Genomic DNA, 19,720 nt, shown 5'->3' on the forward strand with positions numbered 1-19,720 from the left:
TCTGTAGGACGATATCTTTTCTTTACTATTTAAACGACCCGCGTATTTGCGGAATACGTATCATGCGGACATGTAAATATTTATAAAAAAATAATCTTATTAAGCCTTATAAAAGGAAAAAATTATAACATACACTAGAAGATTAAAAAGTAATGCTATCTGTAAAATATATAATTGCAGTTATTTTCTAAATTTAACAACAGTGAGTCTCATATTTTATGAGAAAAAGAACATGTACCTCGAGAATAAATAATAAAGTTTTTCCAAAATTTTCATTCAGTCAAATGCGTCACCAAAAGCTCAATTATTCCATTAATTTCGTCATAAACTTGCTAATTTTATAGGGCTTTTACGCTCATAACCCAGCAATAGTCTTATTCTTTCATCCACGTCTGAAAAGACTAGAATTACCATAATCATCCTAATTATTAGAGATTCAAAGCCCAAAATGTGGAAAAAAAATTTTTGATTTTGACACTCATGGCCTTCACCTCTATCTAACTCAAACTTTAAAACAATATATCCATGGCCTAGCAAGAACGTAAAAATTACAGTTAATCCTCTATTATAAATGAGCTCGACTTACTTCGTTAAAAAATAAGCTAAGACAAGTATCATCTTGTTTATGTAAAGGTTAATACATGGTGTAAACGCTCTCTCATCTTCAGGAATTTTACAGGTGAAGTCGGAATTATTCCCTCATTTAACACATACAGACATCAATGAATACGTCCAAGTAAAATACGCGTAATTATGGATATGGAACCTGATATGAAGAACAGCTCAGGTCCACAAACAAGTATTTTGGATACATTTAGGATTTATGAGCGCATCCTGAAACTGACAAGGAAATCCTGAGGCAGTCAGGATCATGTATGGGACATGAATATGAAACCATATCATCACGCACCTATATTCACAGGTGTCTGATTAATCTTACTGAAACACTCAAATATCATCTTTTAAACACTACCAAGATAAATCAATTGACCGGTGAGTTGTAGCCATGGCAACAACAGTATTCTTTTCCCAGAATGGTTCAAAATATAGAATAAATAATTAAGATTCAAGTTACACATCTTGTGGTTGTGTGTTATGCTCAACAGAATCTGCTACATACCACTTGTTAATCCGGTTACGAGCAAGAGATACCTGTAGAAAAATTGTTCAATTTATAATTCCAGATTTAATTTTTGCATTAAGTTCTATTAGTAAAATAATTAATTATAAATAAAAGCAGCAGCAACAACTAATAGGCAACTTAAATACCTGTTTTTCCCAGTCAGTTTTGCAGGTGACTATAATTAGAACAATGGTTTGTGTAAATGTACCGAACAACATCCCAATCCAAACACCCTGTAAAACAGATTTTGGAGAATATCGAAAAGGGAAATGATTCAGTGATTGAAAAAATGAAAAATCAAGCAAGAAGAGTTGAGATGCATGTGGTTATGAAAAATGAGAAGAAAGAAAGAACACTGAAACTCACTTTAACTTGCATATCCAGAACATAACCAAGCAGAACTCCAACTGGAATCCCAATTAGGTAGTAGCAGGCTATATTAACATATGCTACAATGCTCTGCCATCCAGCTCCCACAGCAACTCCTATAACGTGTATTGAGATATATGCATTAACGTTCATGTTACTGCCAGCTTTTCGAACAAGAATTCAATTTTGATATTAGCCAAGAAGGGGAATATTACCTGAGAGGACTGGTTGTATACTGTTCATAAGTATGGAGAAAGCCAAGAGTGGTGAAAGATCTGAGACTGCGTCAGCCACCTTAGGATTTTCGGTAAATATATAAGCTAGCTTTCCTCTGAGGAATAGGAATAACAGGAAAAGAATGAAGCCGATAACGAATGATGTAAGAACTGTCGTCACTATGGAGAACTTTGCAGCTTTTGAGCTCCCTCTCCCTAGCTCATTCGACACCCGAACACTGGAATTTTCCAATCAAAAGATAGTGCAGAAACAAATTCAGATGTCTAGCACATTTTGTATTTGATGGTCTAAAAGAAATCCCTATTGCATTACCTCGCAGCAGCCAAGAAACCAAGGGATATCATCATTTCCCATCCGTTGATGTTGAGGCTGCAAACAAGAACAAAATTAAAGCATTTCTCCAGTATATAAGAATGTAGAGAAAAAGGATAAAGGCAAATATCTTAGTTGACCCAAAAAAAATTACCAGATAGCAAGAGCATCAATGGAGACCTCAGCATTTTTCATGTTTCCAGTTAAAAGAACCAGAACTGTGTTGTACCAAAGCTCAAGGCTGCCAAGAACAAGGCAAGTTAAACTCAATTTCCGTGCAGAAATTTAAGTTGAGACCTCAGTCCAAATCCATATCAATTAATTAATGAGTTCAAAGCTTTACCAAAGCATAGCACCAGATGACAAAGACAGCTTGATGACAGGGAAGAGATCTTTGAAAGCTAAGAACGAGAACCCTTTCCATGTTTCGCGACAACCTCCACAAGTAACAAACGCAAGCTGGCCCAGATTTGGTATCCAAAAAGCCAAAATTGTAGATGCCATAGCTCCTGGGATTCCAAACTTGTATTTGACAGTGAATAGCCATGAAAGGAGGATGTGGATCGAAAGAGAAAAAGCTGCCAGGTATGCAATAATCATGTTCTTGCTCTGTGCTTGTAGGAACATTTGGCAGGTAAAAGATGGAATAAAGGAGAATATCACAGGAATTAGCCACAGAGAAATATTTCCTGCAACTTCAACAATACTTTCATCTTGGCCTAAAGCCCTCAAAATATGGGTTGTGAAGATGAACAAAGGAAGGAGGAGGATCGCGCAAATTATTAACACTATCCATGATCTTTGGAGATAAATTCCAAGCATGTGATATTGTTTTGCACCATAGGATTGCCCACATAGAGTTTCTAATGCACTAGCCATGCCCAGCTGCACATTCAAAGAACCAAAGCCCTCAGTAAATTTTGTCCTCAGTGAAGAATTAAAAGAAAAGAAAGAAAACAGAATTAGCAGAAAGGAAAGAAATGCTAAGCACATACCAGGATTCCATTAGCAAACCTCAAAAGAACAGTGAAGACAAGGGAATAAGCAGCAAGTTCTGTGGATCCAATGTGGCCAACAAAAGCTTGACTAATTACATTAATCCCAAAGGTAGAAAACCTTGTGAAAATAGCAGGGCCAGCAACAATCCACATCTTCTTGGTTTCTGTCCATAGCTTGTCCTTGAACTTCACTTCCTCAACTTCAGAATTCTCCGCTTCTGTCAAAAGTTTTTCGTTGATCTCTCTCTCCATTTCCTCAGCCGGCCGCCCAATATTATCTCCCTACTTTAGCCACCAATGCAAAGAGATGTTAGAATAAGACTGAAGAGAAGAATTCCATTACGGAACGCTGTCTATCTATGTTCATGAATTATTGTTCCCTCTGAATAGGAATATATAAAATAATAATTATATGAAATAAAATGATTTTAGATCACTTTTTTTTACAAAAAATGAACGCGCATACACACACACATTTAGAGAAATTATATCATGATTTGGATATGGACATAACTTTGAGATCACAAACAAGAAAAAATACCAAAACATAAAAGAAAAGAGAATTAAATTAAGAGACAAATATATCAATCTTATCAGTTATCATTATTAGTATACCTTTCCTCTGCTTTCATGATCATTTTCTATCTTTTGTTGTTACCTTAGTTAATTTCTTCAGTTAGATTATGATATTAAACTACTATGAAGCTATTCTGGTTGTGACATACAAAGAGAGAGGAGAAAGGAAAAATTAATTTTTTTAAAATGATAAAAATATCATACAATTTAACCAACATCAAATTGTTTTATATCTTTAAATTATATTTTTATTCTATTACAATATTTTCTTATTATTTTTATTAATTAATAATATTTTTTACTTTCATGATGTTTATAAAATCTTTATTAAAAATGTAATAAAAATAAAATACAGAATAATTAGTAACAAATTTAAAATATTACTTTTATTTTCATATACTAAAATTAAATATATAAATCAAAGTTATTTATATATTAAAATTACTAATAATCATCTACCTCACACCAGCAATTTTCTATTTTAAATTAATTTTAATATTATTGAATTACAAGTGATTAGTACTGTTTTAATTCTTTAAATCTATTTTCCCAAGCTATATATATATATATATATGCTTGCAATTAATATATACATAAATATATATGTTTCATATTACATGTAAGATTTTTCATCAAGAAATTTTAATTAAAAATTGTATTATTAATTTATTATATTATAAAGGGTACTGAAAATGAATTATATTTAATAAAATTTGAATCTGACATTTACTTTTACTTTTAGATAGCGCCTTTCAATCCTTTATCACTTGACTGAGACGTCCATTAACCACATGCATTTGACATCATTAACTACATTACAAAGAGTATAATTTTACTTTTTGTGTCCAATAATATTAATTTAATTAACAAAAATAAATTTTTTACTGTACATAAATAGATTTAAGAATATTTTTATTATAAATATAAAGAAAATATTGATAAATTTTAACCCAATTATAAGAGCTGTGAAAAATCCAAAATGGAACCACCCTCGTAGATAGCTAACAATAAATAAATAATTTCTAATAATTTCATAAAATCCACTTAAGGTTTTAAGTTAGTTATTACTTATTATGTTTAGTACAAATGAAGGTAAAATTAAAAAATATATATTTAATATTTTTTTAAATGATAAATAATTATAAATAAAATAATTTTTAAAAAATAATAAAAAAAGAAAGAATAAAATATTTTTTTAAATTATATTTTTCAACCACATTTAGATAGAGTTAAGAAAAAATGTGCAATTCAACATATTTTCTCAGTTCATTTTTATTTGTCAAATTTAAATTTTTTTTATCTAAAATTATTTATCATATTTAAAAAATTATAATATATTAATTATTTTTTTAATTTTACTATTAATTTTTATTAAATATTATAATAAATATTTATATAATTCTTTATTGATGTAAAAAAGAATCAATATATTTTTTACAAAAATAAAATATTTAATATTTTTTTTATTAATTCATATCAACACACATGATATAGTAAAACTTATTGTACACACTTACACCTCCAAGCAATTATTGACTAGAAGACAGTTATGCACACGGTTATATACCACACACACACTCTACTTAAGTTCAGAAGCAGAAACACCACAAAAGCACCCACCTAACCATACCACAAATTTGTCTTTTTTTGATAATTCATACCAAAAAACGCACACACACGTTATATAATAAGACATACTGTATACACTTATACCTTCAGATAATTATTGACTGAAAAGTAGTTATACACACGCTTATATACCACACACGCGCGCACCACTTGGGCAATGTGAAATCTAATACCAAAAACAGAAACACCATGAAAGCATTCACCTAATTATATTATAAATTTATCTTTTTTTAATAATTCATACCAAAAAATGCACACAAATATAATATAATAAAATGTTTTATTATACATATTTACACCACTAGACAATTGTTAATTGGTCAATATTTTTTAATCAAATGTTAAAGGCAAAAAATGGAGGTAGAAATAGAGGGCACCCTCTAGCCATAGGTTTCATAATTTCTTGCAAGGAATTCAGTGGCCTTTATATTTTTTAGTTGTTGTGGTAGAAAGAAGTGAAATGACCCACATATAATGATTTCCATAAAGTCCTCATTAATTAAGGTCCCATTAACAACAATGTTCAAATTTCTATAGCTTTTCTTCTGTAATATGAGTGAAATACAAGCATGCTCCTTAAAAGTTACGCAGGTCTCTTCAAATTTTGACTAATTTTGTTTGTTTCTGTTGCAAAAGCTCTCACCTGAATGTACGGATCCTTTCAATAATTGATTACATTGAATTATCTTCCACTAAAATAGATCTAATCAAATATTTACTTTTACATTTTCTTTAAAATATTCCTACAATTCTATCATCTCAAAATATATTCATATTTATATATTTATATATTTTTTTTATTTTTTTAATACAATTCTATTATCTACTTAAAAAGAAAATAATACTTTTTCTTTTTTTTAGAACTCCTTTTGGATTTGAAAAAAAAAATCCAATAAAATGTGCGCATATAAAAATATAGAAGGAATTAGATTACTAGACAACAACAAACACTTTTTCATAAAATGATGAATTTATCAAAATAAAATATTTAAATCTAAATCAAAATTCCAACCCAATGAAAGTTTAATCAAACAAATTTTTAAATTTGAGAACTTGGATTTAATATAATTTGGGGTTTGCCCTAATTTCAATAAAAACCATTTTTTTTTTCCACTTAACATGTACCATCTAAATTTGAGTGTAATAAGAAGTTTGATAATTGAATGGTATATACTAAGTTTTTCATGAATTTTATAAATAAAACATTTACTTATTAAAAAGAATGGATGGTACTTTGATGCATACATTTTGCATAATCATTTAGGTTTAATTTCATAGCCATTTTATTTGATTATTAGTCACTTTTAACTAATTTCATTAGTTATTTAGTTAGTTTTTCATAATTGTCAATTTTGGATTAATTTGTAATTTTTACTTTGTTTTATAGGAAAAATGGTGTTTTTGAAGGACTGAAAAGAAATTTTGCCATTGAGGAGTGACTTCTACAGCCAAAGATGTCAAAAACAAGTTTTCAAGTGGAAATATGCATTGACAAAATTACGCATAACTTGCCGCATAAGCTATGCAGATCCGCATGAGGAGAAGAAACACTGTTCCAACACCTACCGAATTGTGCATAAGGAGAGTGCATAGCTTATGCAGATTCACGCCTCCCTTATACAATCTCATGGAAATGTGCATAACCTATGCGTCAAGTCATGCAGTTTTGCATAAGTGAACTGTAAATGAATCGCATAAGGGATCTGCATAACTTATGCGATCCACTTCTGATCCCACAAAGATTTCATTAATGAGTCGGTGAAGATTCCCTCAGAAAATCCCTCCTAAAACACACCATTTTAGGGCTCCATGCCAGAAAATGCTATAAATAGCCCAATTTCCCATTTTAGAAATGGGGGGGGGGGGGGGGAAGCAAGTAGAGGAAGAAAAGGGATAGGGGAGGCAGCAGCTGAAGAGTCACAATCATCTCCCACTCCATTTCCAACCAGATTTGGAGATTTCTTTCTTTTCTTACATTTTTCCTATATTTCTAGTGTTTAGTTTCTTGTTTCTTAGCTTAGATTAAAGCTTTATTTCCTTATAAACTCAAAATTTCTTGTAAACATTATGGATAGTGAGTAGTTTTACTTTGATTCTGGAGTAAGGGATGTAATATTTAGTTATTTTTGTGGATTTGAACTGGATTAGTCCTAATTTAATGAATTTATGAGGTTTAATCTATTTCTTGTGTGCTTATTCACATGCTTAATGAAGGGCCCCATTAAGTTATGTTCTTAATCCTTGGTTGAAGCACCGAAAGGAGAAAACCAAGTGATAGTTAATCAAGAAATTGGACTTAATTAACTTAGATCTAGAAATAGACTAAGGGTTAAGAGGGTTTTAATAGATTGATTAAAGAACCTAATGGGTCTTGGTTAATTTTAACTCCACGAAAGTAGGATTAAGTTAATTAAGGCACTCTTTGTCTCACTCGAAAGAGTTTTCAAAGGATTTAGAATTAATCTCCTTTAAACCCATAAATTTCATGGATTGGGCTAGCTAGGGAAAATCCCAAAATGACTTAAATATGAACCCTTAACTCCAGAATCGTCTTTCATCAATTATTGCTTGGAATTTTACTTTTGAGTGTTTAGTTTAATCTCATTTTATTAATTTTCATTATTATCAATTTCTTTATTTTGCGAATTATTAAATTAGTCATTGTTTGAATTTAGTTTTGCATTTTCATACCTTATGCTTCAATTCCTTAAATTTCTTTTATTAATTTGATTAAAATACAATTTTAACATATTTTATTTTACATCAAAAATTCAATCATTAACACAACTCCTCGTGGGAACGATATCTTTTTCTATACTACTTGAACGACTCGTGCACTTGCGGTTGGGACACATCAAGTTTTTGGCGCCGTTGCCGGAGAGTTGTTTGTTTAAGATTGAATTCTTGATTATTTTAGTTGTTTATAGTTTTATCTTTGTTATCTTTTCATTTTGTGTTTGTTTGTTTTTTTTTTTTAGGTACTCTTAATCTTTTATGAGAAGAGCTAGAAGCACAAGTGATACATCCATATTATTTAATACTGAAATTGAGAAGTTTTGTAGAGCCAACAAGAAAGAAACTAGAAGAAGAAAAGAAGCATTGAGAGCATTAAATCAACAAGAAATGGCTGAAGAAAGAGTTGGAATTGGTGGTGGTAATGCTGGAAATAATCGAAACAATGAAAATGCAGCTCATGGTGAAGAAGTTGTAAATGCTAATGTTCCTAAGGGAAGTATGATGGATCATGCATTTCCTCATTTTGATGACTAAAGAGAGAGTATAGCAAGACCAAGAATTGATGCAAATAGTTATAAGATGGATTTTGGAGTACTACAAATGATTCAGAATTCTCAATTTGGAGGTCATCCTTCAGAAAATCCTCATACTCATCTTAAGAAGTTTGTTATGATCTGTGACATGCAAAAGCAACCAGGAGTGTCTGATGATGCAGCAAGGCTAAAATTGTTTCCATTCTCTTTGAAAGATAGAGCATTGGATTGGCTTGATTCTTTACCTCACAACTCAATTACAAATTAGGAGCAGCTCACTAATGCATTTCTTGCCCAATACTTTCCACCTGGAAAAACTCAAGAGTTGAGGAATCAAATGATTGCTTTTAGACCAAGAGAAGATGAGACTCTTTATGAGTCATGGATGAGATGGAAGGAGTTGGAGAGACAATGTCCACATCATGACATTCCTAAATGGATGATAAACCAGAATTTTTACATAAATGTCACTCCTGCTATCAAAGGAATCATTGATGCTCAAACTGGAGGGGAATTCATCATTAAGCATGAAGATGAAGCTTATGAGTTGTTAGAGAAAATAGCAAAGAATACTCATCTTTGGAGTAGTCCAAAAGGACCAGCTCCAACTCAAAAGAGGCAAGCTGCTGGAATGTATGAGCTTGATCCATTCAACATGATCAATGCCAAATTTGACGCACTCACTAATGTCCTTGCTAAGAAAATGGAGGATTTAAGTATGCTAGTCAGTTCATCATCATGCTCTGGGAATTCTCAACAAGTTACTTATGCAGAAGGAACAATGAGCTATGGAGTAGATTATCCTTCATATGCTTGGAGGAATCATCCAAATTTTTCATGGGGGAATCAGCAAACTCAAGCTTTAACTCAGAACTTTCCACCACAACAACAAGGGCATCAATACCAACAACCTTGGCAACCACCACCTAGTTTTCAGCAAAAGAATGCAAATTCTGCACCTCTACCAAAAAAGCAAGAACAAAGTTCCACCACAGAGGCTTTATTACAACAAATTCTTGCTAATCAAACTAAGCATGATGAAGAGATGAGAGAGATGAAAGCAAGGCTGAAACAGAAGCAAACACACAATAGGATGCTGGAAAATCAGATTGCACAACAAGCACGCTCATCAAGTACCAAATCTATGGGGAAACTTCCTAGTCAAACAGAAAATCCAAGGGAGCAATGTCATGCCATCACACTGAGGAGTGGTAAAATAGTGCATACTGAGAAGAGTGAAAAAGTTGAGAAGAGAGAAAATGAGAAAGATGTTGAGAGAGATGAAAAACAAAAGAGTGAAAAAGGGAGTGCAAGAAAAGGTAAAGAGGAGGTTGGAGAGAAAGAAGAGAAATATATACCTCCAGAGCCTTACAAGCCACAGCTTCCCTTTCCACAGAGATTTCAAAAAGCCAAGATTGATAAGCAATTTGGGAAGTTCTTAGAGGTTTTAAAGAAGCTATATATAGATGTGCCTTTTATTGATGCTCTTTCCCAGATGCCTTCTTATGCTAAGTTTTTGAAAGAAATTCTCTCAAACAAAAGAAGACTTGAAGATTATGAGACTGTAGCCTTAACTGAGGAATGCAGTGCTATCCTCCAAAGGAAACTTCCTCCAAAGCTCAAGGATCCAGGGAGTTTTTCAATTCCATGCCACATTGGGGAATCATGTTCTATAAAAGCTTTATGTGATTTAAGGGCTAGTGTAAGCCTTATGCCCCTCTCCATCTATGAGAAGCTCAACATGGGAGATCTTAAGCCGACCCACATTTCTCTTCAGTTAGCTGACAGATCAATTAAGTATCCTGAAGGGATTTTGGAGAATGTGCCTCTGAAGGTTGGGAAATTCTACATACCTGTTGACTTTGTCATCTTGGACATGGAAGAGGATTCTAATATCCCAATCATTTTGGGGAGGCCTTTCCTAGCTACAGCTGGTGCTTTGATTGACGTGAAAGGTGAGAAGCTTACTCTCAGAGTCGGAGAGGATCATTTAGTCTTCAACATTGGCAATGATAAGAAGAAGCAACATGAAGATGTAGAATCTTGTTTGAGAATTGATATAGTTGATGAGTTAGTAAAAGAGCACTTTAGAAAGAGCTATCTGAAGGCTTCTCTTGAAAGTTGTCTTATCCATGAAGGGAGTATCAATGATGAAAATCCAAAAGAGGCTGCATTTGCACAACATTTAAAGGGTAATCCACCTTGTCATATGGCATCAATCTTTCAATTTGAGCAAGTGGAGAAAAGTGAGGTCAAGCAACCATCTCTCAAAGAAAAAGATACACCAAAAGTTATCAAGAAAGAAATGGTCGGATTTTTAGACAAAGCAACAAGGATCTTCTCATGTGATGGAAAGAAAATGAAGTATAGATTCATTGAAGCACCTATTGGAAACAGAGGCAATAAATTCCAATTCCAGCCACCATGAAAAATGACAAAAGTCCAGCTAAGGACTATAAATTAGCCCTCTTGGGAGGCATCCCAAGTCCTTTAATTTTTATTTTGCTGATTTACTTTTACTTTCATTACTTTTGTTTTTATCTTGAATCTCCCCAAATTCAATTTTTGAAATTTGTTCAATTTTGTCCCTTGTAGATGTATTTCAACGGAGGAAGGTTGGTGAACTGCTGGGGAGTGACCCTTAACCTGAAATTATGTTCTTTAAATCTCCTACAAATTGATTGATTTTTGCTGCATAACCAATGCAGGGTCTGCTACCTGGTTTATGCAGAGAGGAAAAATGAAATCTGCAGCAAGGAAAGGTCTGCAGCAGATGAATTATGTCCTTGGGTTGCTACCTGGTTTATGCAGAGCAAAAAATTGACATTCTGCAGCAAAGAGGGTGTCTGCAGTAGATGGCTTACGTTCTTGGTGAGGTTGGGTGTATAACTTTTAAGTAAATGTGCTTTTAATGTTAATATGGTGGTAAGTGAGCCATTTTTGCAGTTATGAGCTTATTTGGGTTGTGGGATTTAAGGTGGAAATGCTGCATTTTTCTTGGCATGACTTGGGAAGTTCATCATTTGTGAATAGATACAACTTTATGCAGATTTTATTGAGTTTTAATGTGCTAAATGTTGATTTGCAGAATTTGAGTTAAAATGGCATGGGTCACAAATGCCTTTTATGCAGGATCCATCTTCTACAAGCTTGTGTGATGCATTTTTGATGAACTTTGTATATATTGATGTGTTTTTGGTGAAAATTTCTCATGGTTTATGCTTCATGGAATTATATTTCTTCATTCTAGGGTATTTTTCACACTTGTAAATCATGTTCCATTGCAATCTTAATCTTGTTGAATTGTGCATAAGCAACTGCATAGCTTATGCAATCCTGCATAACCATAATTCTTGCCATTTTCATTCATATTGCAAAGTGCATGAGAAGAGTGCATAGCTTATGCAACTCTGCATAGCCTAATTTTGTCAAATTTCATATTTTTCGAAACCTGCATAAGCTAAGTGCATAACTTATGCACATTTGCATAACTTCAAATTCTTCATTTTCTCTCTCTGCCGAAGTCTGCATAAGGAGGGTGCATGACTTATGCACTTCTGCATAACCAGAAACTCCAAAAATCAAAACCTGCCGAGGGGTGCATAAGCAGAGTGCATAACTTATGCACTTCCGCATGACCAAAAACTCTGATTTTCTCTCTCTGCCGAGACCTGCATAAGGAGAGTGCATGACTTATGCACTTCTGCATAACCACAAACCCAAAATTCCAAAACCCACCGAGGAGTGCATAAGCAGAGTGCATAGCTTATGCACAACTGCATGACCACCAACCCAAAATCTCAAAACTTACCGAAAAGTGCATAAGCAGAGCGCATAGCTTATGCACAACTGCATGACCACATTTTCCAAAAACCAAAACATGCCGACAGGTGCATAAGCAGAGTGCATAGCTTATACACTTCCGCATGATCACTCTCCCTGAAAGTCAAAACTTGCCGAACAGTGCATAAGGACAGTGCATGACATATGCACTTTTGCATGAGCTATTTCTCTGAAGTCCAAAGCAAGCCGAAACTTGCATAAGTTAGTGCATAAGCTATGCACTCCTGCATAATCAGTTTTTCACACCTTTTTATTACCCATCGCAACATGCATAAGAGAGTGCATAAGTTATGCACAACTCACTTTTCACTTATGCAGTTTTTACACAAACCCTGTTCAAATCAAATTTGTTTTCGGCACCATTTTTCCCACCTCCACCTCCCGATATTCCTGTTCACTCCTTTTTTCCCCCACGTCCATTTATTCCGGCATTACCTCTCCTCTTCTTCTCCACTCCTATTTTCGCCGCATTTGCCCTAACTTTTCTCTGCATCTTTCACTTTGTGCATATTTGTCCATACTCTGTATATATTTGCATGCCTCTACTGGTGGTTGCACATTTTCCCTTGCTCATCATCATGCAGCAGCTTTGAATATACTGCATAGGCTATGAATACCCTTATGCAAATACTTTGCATAGCCTGTGCAGTCCTCTATGCGACTCATGCAGAACCGCACAGTTTATGCATCTGTTCTGGACAGCACTTTACTCTGCATAACATGTGCAGCTTCTTATGCATCCCCATTATATCTTGAATTCTCATCTGCTCCATACCAGGTAACTCTTTCTTTTTGCTCTTAAATCTCACAATTCCTGTTTACTTTGAGTTTTGTTAATGCACTACTTGAGACATTGAGGACAATGTCTAATTTTGAGTTTGGGGGTGCACATTTTGATTTTTGCTTCATTTTCACATTTTGAGTATAGGAGCATCTCATCCCATTCCATTTACATATATTGTAAATATTTTACATATACATCCTTACATACATATACATAACACATTTACACACACATTATACGTCACTTAGAAATTATACACATTGCACACAAATAGACTTCCTCCATTTAGTTAATGCATTACTCATTTTTAGGAATCATGCATCATGCATTAAAATCTTTTGCCAAATCCCTTGAGTATTGAAAAGCTACCTATGAGAGTGATTTGACTTACCTTTAGTTGGGCTTGTGGATTGAAAGTCTCCTAAGAGGTGCAAGGTTTTGAAGTGTCTATCCCTTGCCTATATCTTCTTAGCCAAAAAGCCACCCAACTAGTCCTTTAGAGATTGGAGTGTTTAGAGGGAGTTATTGGATATAAGGTAGTCAAATGATGTCTCACCAATCCTAGAATAAATTTTCTAAACCTTTCAAGGTGAAATACCAGCTTGTACTTGAAAAGAGAGATGATTAGGCATTCTTTGATTTAAACCTTCTCATTTTAAACCTTGGGCCCTTTTCCTAATTAAAATTGACCCTTGCAAACCCCTTTGAGCCTTTTTACCCCTAATTTTTCTTAAAATCCTTATTGTTACCTAGCCAATGAACCAAACACTCCAACCTTTTTCATGAGAATAATTATTTATAACATTAGGTACATAAAAAAAAAGAAAAGAAAAAAAAATTCAATAAAAGGGAGAAGAAGTGCTTGTCATCTTGTAAAAGTGCTAGTATATATGCTTTTCACTATTGTCATTCAAAATGAAAGAAATCCACCCAAAGTATTAAAAGAAATGAGTTTGGGGGTGGCATTTTTAAGGACAATCATCAAAAGAAAATGCAAGATACAAGTTTAAAGTATCAAAATGTCCCTCCATTTTTATGTGTTTTGTAAACTATGCTAGCACTTGACAATTCTCATTGTATATTTCTTTCCTCCATATATAAAAAAAAAAAAAGAGAACAAGAAAAAAAATAATAAAATAAGAAGTGTACCTTATGTTGTCAAGATTGAAAATATTCTCATGCTTTGAATCCTTTTTACCCATCTTTCTTCTTAGCCTCATTTTGAACCCCATGGCCCCATTACATCCCTAAAAAGACCTTTGATCTCTTGATAGTACTTGCTACATTAGTGGAGATGGGAGTAGGGAATTTGCCTCTGGGATTGAAAAACTATTCATTCATTCATTCAATTCCATCATTCTATATAGAGAAACTTTGACTATTGATTGTCCTAGAATTCCTTTTGAGCATGACTTTCTCTTTTGATTGGTTGGTTTGGGAATTTTGAATGATAATTGACTTGATGGCTAAGCGGTGAAAGCTTGGATAAGCATTAGATTCTTTGCATTTTGAAGGATGGGTATATGGATTGCTGGTATGGCTAAAGGTGTGTTAAGTTACTTTAATAGGTGATTTTCATAGCTCTTTGGATAAGGCACCCCTAAAAATTGCATCACACTTTAAAGTTTGCTTGAGGACAAGCAAAAGCTTGAGTTTGGGGGTATTTGATGCATACATTTTGCATAATCATTTAGGTTTAATTTCATAGCCATTTTATTTGATTATTAGTCACTTTTAGCTAATTTCATTAGTTATTTAGCTAGTTTTTCATAATTGTCAATTTTGGATTAATTTATAATTTTTACTTTGTTTTGTAGGAAAAATTATTTTTGAAGGACTGAAAAGAAATTTTGCCATTGAGGAGTGACTTCTACAGCCAAAGATGTCAAAAATAAGTTTTCAAGTGGAAATATGCATTGACAAAATTGCGCATAACTTGCCGCATAAGCTATGCAGATCCGCATGAGGAGAAGAAACACTGTTCCAACACCTACCGAATTGTGCATAAGGAGAGTGCATAGCTTATACAGATTCACGCCTCCCTTATGCAATCTCACGGAAATGTGCATAACCTATGCGCCAAGTCATGCAGTTTTGCATAAGTGAACCAGAATAAAAGCGCATAAGGGATCGCATAACTTATGCGATCCACTTATGCATCCCACAAAGATTTCATTAATGAGTGGCAGAAGATTCCCTGGAAAATCCTCCTAAAACACACCATTTTAGGCTCCATGCGTAAAAATGCTATAAATAGCCCAATTTCCCATTTTAGAAATGGGGAAGCAAGTAGAGGAAGAAAAGGGATAGGGGAGGCAGCAGCTGAAGAGTCACAATCATCTCCCACTCCATTTCCAACCAGATTTGGAGATTTCTTTTTTTTCTTACATTTTTCCTACATTTCTAGTGTTTAGTTTCTTGTTTCTTAGCTTAGATTAAAGCTTTATTTCCTTACAAACTCAGAATTTCTTGTAAACATTATGGATAGTGAGTAGTTTTACTTTGATTCTGGAGTAAGGGATGTAATATTTAGTTATTTTTGTGGATTTGAACTGAGTTAGTCCTAATTTAATGAATTTATGAGGTTTAATCCATTTCTTGTGTGCTTATTCACATGCTTAATGAAGGGCCCCATTAAGTTATGTTCTTAATCCTTGGTTGAAGCACCGAAAGGAGAAAACCAAGTGATAGTTAATCAAGAAATTGGACTTAATTAACTTAGATCTAGAAATAGACTAAGGGTTAAGAGGGTTTTAATAGATTGATTAAATAACCTAATGGGTCTTGGTTAATTTTAACTCCACAAAAGTAGGATTAAGTTAATTAAGGCACTCTTTGTCTCACTCGAAAGAGTTTTAAAGGATTTTAGAATTAATCTCCTTTAAACCCATAAATTTCATGGATTGGGCTAGCTAAGGAAAATCCCAAAATGACTTAAATATGAACCCTTAACTCCAGAATCGTCTTTCATCAATTATTGCTTGGAATTTTACTTTTGAGTGTTTAGTTTAATCTCATTTTATTAATTTTCATTATTATCAATTTCTTTATTTTGTGAATTATTAAATTAGTCATTGTTTGAATTTAGTTTTGCATTTTCATACCTTATGCTTCAATTTCCTAAATTTCTTTTATTAATTTGATTAAAATACAATTTTAACATATTTTATTTTACATCAAAAATTCAATCATTAACACAACTCCTCGTGGGAACGATATCTTTTTCTATACTACTTGAACTGAACGACCCGTGCACTTGCGGTTGGGACACATCATACTTCAATTAAGGATATGTAATAGTATAATCATATACTTTAATTTATAATATAAAATCTCATAACTTTTAATTTAAATAATATAAAATTTTCTAATGACATTTAATAACTATTTTTTAGATTATTTTTGCTAATAAGACACTTATTAAATTAAAAATTATAATTTTTTCTCTGTTAATTTAACGTTTACAGAAAAAAATTTTAATTTTATTCTCTACCTATCAAAATATCAATCCATAAAAACATAATTTTTCAATTGAAAAATGCCACGTTAGCATGAAAAACCTATAATCCAACTACTAAAAATCATTAAGAGGATTTTGGCAAATTAAAATAAAAATTAGAGATTTTATATTATAAATTTTAATTTAAATAGCTTATTGTTACATAACGTTATTTTTTACAAAGGAAATTTTATTTTTCTCAAAATTAATGTTAAATTCTGAAACCCTCCTTCATCTACAATAATCCATTGGCAAATAATAAAATAAAGTAATCATAAATTATTGGTTTAAAGTCTAATGAAAAATATGAGATTATTTTAAAATAGTATTATGGTTTGAATTTCAGCTATACTTTTTTCTTTAATATTTATAAAAAAAAAAAATAAAATATATAATCAAAGATAACCAGATCCATCAATAATTGAACTAATGAAAAAAAAGAGAAGTTGTCATGTGGAGAACTCCCCTATATAAAAATAATATATATTTTCATGCACAACCAAGTCAGAGTAACAATGGAAGGAAAAGAGAAGAAGAAAGAAGGAAAGAAGGAAAGAAGACTTACAGTAGAGAGAGAGAGAGAGAGAGAGAGAAGAACAGACGTTCGTTGATAGGTTCTTGATGAAGCAAAAAGCACAATGTATCTATAATTTCAAGCAGAGAAGAAAAGAATTTATAGGGAGAAAAAGAAAGAAAAGACAGATGCTCTTTTGTGCGTTGGAGGTGACCATTAAGTGGCAAATTTATAGACACAGCTTTACGTTTCAGAGAGACACCAAAGATTGCCCAGTAACAAATACAATGAGGAAATTCTCTCTCTCTCTCTCTCTCTTCCAACTTGGCCATCTGTCACAAGGAAAAATTTAATTACTTGATGACAATTCAATGGAATTATTTGCACTTGTATCTATCAATCTTTTCAATATTTTTATTAATTAAATTAATTTATAAAAATATTTTTTAAAATTTTTATACAGCTTAAACGTTAAATTTTTATATATATAAAAGACCAAGCCTCTTTTAATACTTCGTATCCAATGAAGATTTAGAAAATACGACTGCCTGTCAACTTGAATTGACTCGCCATAAATATTTTATTGAACAATTCACAAGGGGACAAGTGCGGCATTGAATTGCTTTCCTGTGACAATAATTAAGTTTCTTACCATTTTGTAATCTTTTTTTTTTTTTCTATCAGAACTTAGCATTTATAATCGTGGGCTCACTTTTTTCACATCCCACATAAATATAGAGTAAGGGGTTTTGGTATGGAATTAATAAAGTAATAATTATTATTTTCATAATTTTTAATTTTATTAATATTATTAACATCCTAAATTAAAAAAATTTAACATAATTTAGATATTATTTATAATATTAATTATTTTACTCTTTATTAATTTGTTAGTGATTAATTTTTATTTAAATTCATTCTAAATTAAAAAAATTTATTATAATTTAAATTTATTTGATAATATTAATTATTTTAATAATTATTAATAGTTAATTGTTTATATAATAATTTAAAATATTTAATAAAAATAATTATTAAATTACAGTTAAATATAAAAATAATAATATTATTTTTTATTTTAATTAAAATATTATTTTAATTTTTAAAAATTAAAAAATAATATTTTATTAAATATTTTTTAATTTTTAAATATTATTATAAATATTATAATATATAGTAAAAAAATAATAATTAAAATATTAAATTTTACTTTAAAAGTTAAAATTTTTTTTTATAAATTATTTTCTATTTTATTTCTATACTAAGAATGAACCTGATAAATTCAGAGTCTGTACAAATAAAATTATGGTGATTTTGAACCCGTTAATGAAACTTAAGAGGATTTCGACACTTTAACTGAACAGATATCCTTTTCGATTCAATTATCTGAATTATCCAGACTTTATTCAGCGGATACGATTGCAAGTCCAATCAGGGGCGGACTCAGCATCCCTAGAGCCCTACTCCCATTTTTTTTTTTTCAAACACACATCACACGTGGTTCTCTCAATTTTCTTTTTTTTTTAAATCAGATATGCTGTAACGATAATACATTTACTACATAATAATAATAATAATAATAATAATAATAAAATAATAATAATATAAAGTATGAATAACTATTTATAATATTTTATAAATAAAAAATATTAAAAATAAATATAAAAAAGGAAAATAAAGGACAATAGAAAAAAAAAACTAAAATCTATGTACTTCTTCGTTGAAACAAATTGCTTATTGGTTAAGGCACATGATATTAGAGACACGTTGTGATTATTTAATTTTATGTATATTTTTTAATTTATTTTATAAAATTTATTAAATTTTAATTTAATTTTATAAAAATTACCACAAGTGAAAATTTAAAATTTCTAAATTAACCTCCTGATTTATTATCTATTTTATAAATAAAATTATTTTATTTTATTTTATTAATTTTAAATAAAAAAAATAAGACATATAAAATGCACACAGTTATTTCCTTGTTGTCAAACTCTTTTTTTTTTTTCACCGGCAACTATTAGTCAAAAAATTTTATTTATAAAATAGTTAACATGCCAATAAATTAACTTAAAAATCTTTAAATTTAGATTACCATGACTTTTGTGAAATTAAATTAAAATTTAATAAATTTTATAAAATGAATTAAAGTTCAGTGATTTTTATAAAAATATTAATAAAATTAAGTGATCACGTGTGATAATGATCTCATGATGTTTGATCTCTTTTACTTGATTTAACTCAATTCTTATCCAATTATCTGATATCATGATTTATCATTAGTATTTTTTTATAATACATATCATTATTTGTTTATTAATAAAATTGGAGATGAATTTTTCTTAAATTGCTTACTACTATATAATTGAAAAAAATTGTTAAAAATTTATTATATATTCATTTATAAATAATTTTTGTGATTTAAAAGAGTGGTTTCTTTTTAGCTCAGTGTTCTAGATACAGGGATAATATACTCAATCTCTGATAGTAAATGGGTTAATCTAATATACATAGTACCTAAACAGGGTGGGACAACTGTCATAAAAAATGAAAACAATGAGCTAATT

The 19,720-nt window shown here is 31.2% G+C and overlaps 1 protein-coding gene and 1 non-coding gene across 2 annotated transcripts; both read right to left on the bottom strand.

Moving 5' to 3' along the window:
* Positions 1–889: 889 nt before the first annotated feature.
* Positions 890–17,464, bottom strand: LOC110636892 (protein DETOXIFICATION 21). Its single transcript, XM_021786771.2, has 9 exons — positions 17,205–17,464; positions 3,037–3,324; positions 2,385–2,926; positions 2,196–2,282; positions 2,042–2,098; positions 1,708–1,946; positions 1,490–1,608; positions 1,270–1,356; positions 890–1,152 (listed from the first exon to the last, which is right to left on the bottom strand). Exons 2-9 carry the CDS (start codon positions 3,289–3,291, stop codon positions 1,072–1,074), a joined length of 1,467 nt encoding a protein of 488 aa, XP_021642463.1. The 5' UTR covers positions 3,292–3,324; positions 17,205–17,464; the 3' UTR covers positions 890–1,071.
* LOC131178854 (small nucleolar RNA R71) lies at positions 8,836–8,942 on the bottom strand. Its single transcript, XR_009147862.1, has one exon. It is a non-coding gene; the product is annotated as a small nucleolar RNA R71 (small nucleolar RNA).
* Positions 17,465–19,720: the final 2,256 nt, after the last annotated feature.

Source organism: Hevea brasiliensis, chromosome 3, assembly GCF_030052815.1.
Source record: "Hevea brasiliensis isolate MT/VB/25A 57/8 chromosome 3, ASM3005281v1, whole genome shotgun sequence".
Taxonomy (NCBI): Eukaryota; Viridiplantae; Streptophyta; class Magnoliopsida; order Malpighiales; family Euphorbiaceae; genus Hevea; species Hevea brasiliensis.

Excerpts from the sequence above, each read along its gene's own strand:
- LOC110636892 (XM_021786771.2), bottom strand. The coding sequence starts at position 3,291 with ATGGAGAGAGAGATCAACGAAAAACTTTTGACAGAAGCGGAGAATTCT. Across the intron at positions 2,099-2,195 it reads ATTGATGCTCTTGCTATCTG|CCTCAACATCAACGGATGGG; the intron begins GTAATTTTTTTT and ends TCTTGTTTGCAG. Across the intron at positions 1,947-2,041 it reads GGTTTCTTGGCTGCTGCGAG|TGTTCGGGTGTCGAATGAGC; the intron begins GTAATGCAATAG and ends GGAAAATTCCAG.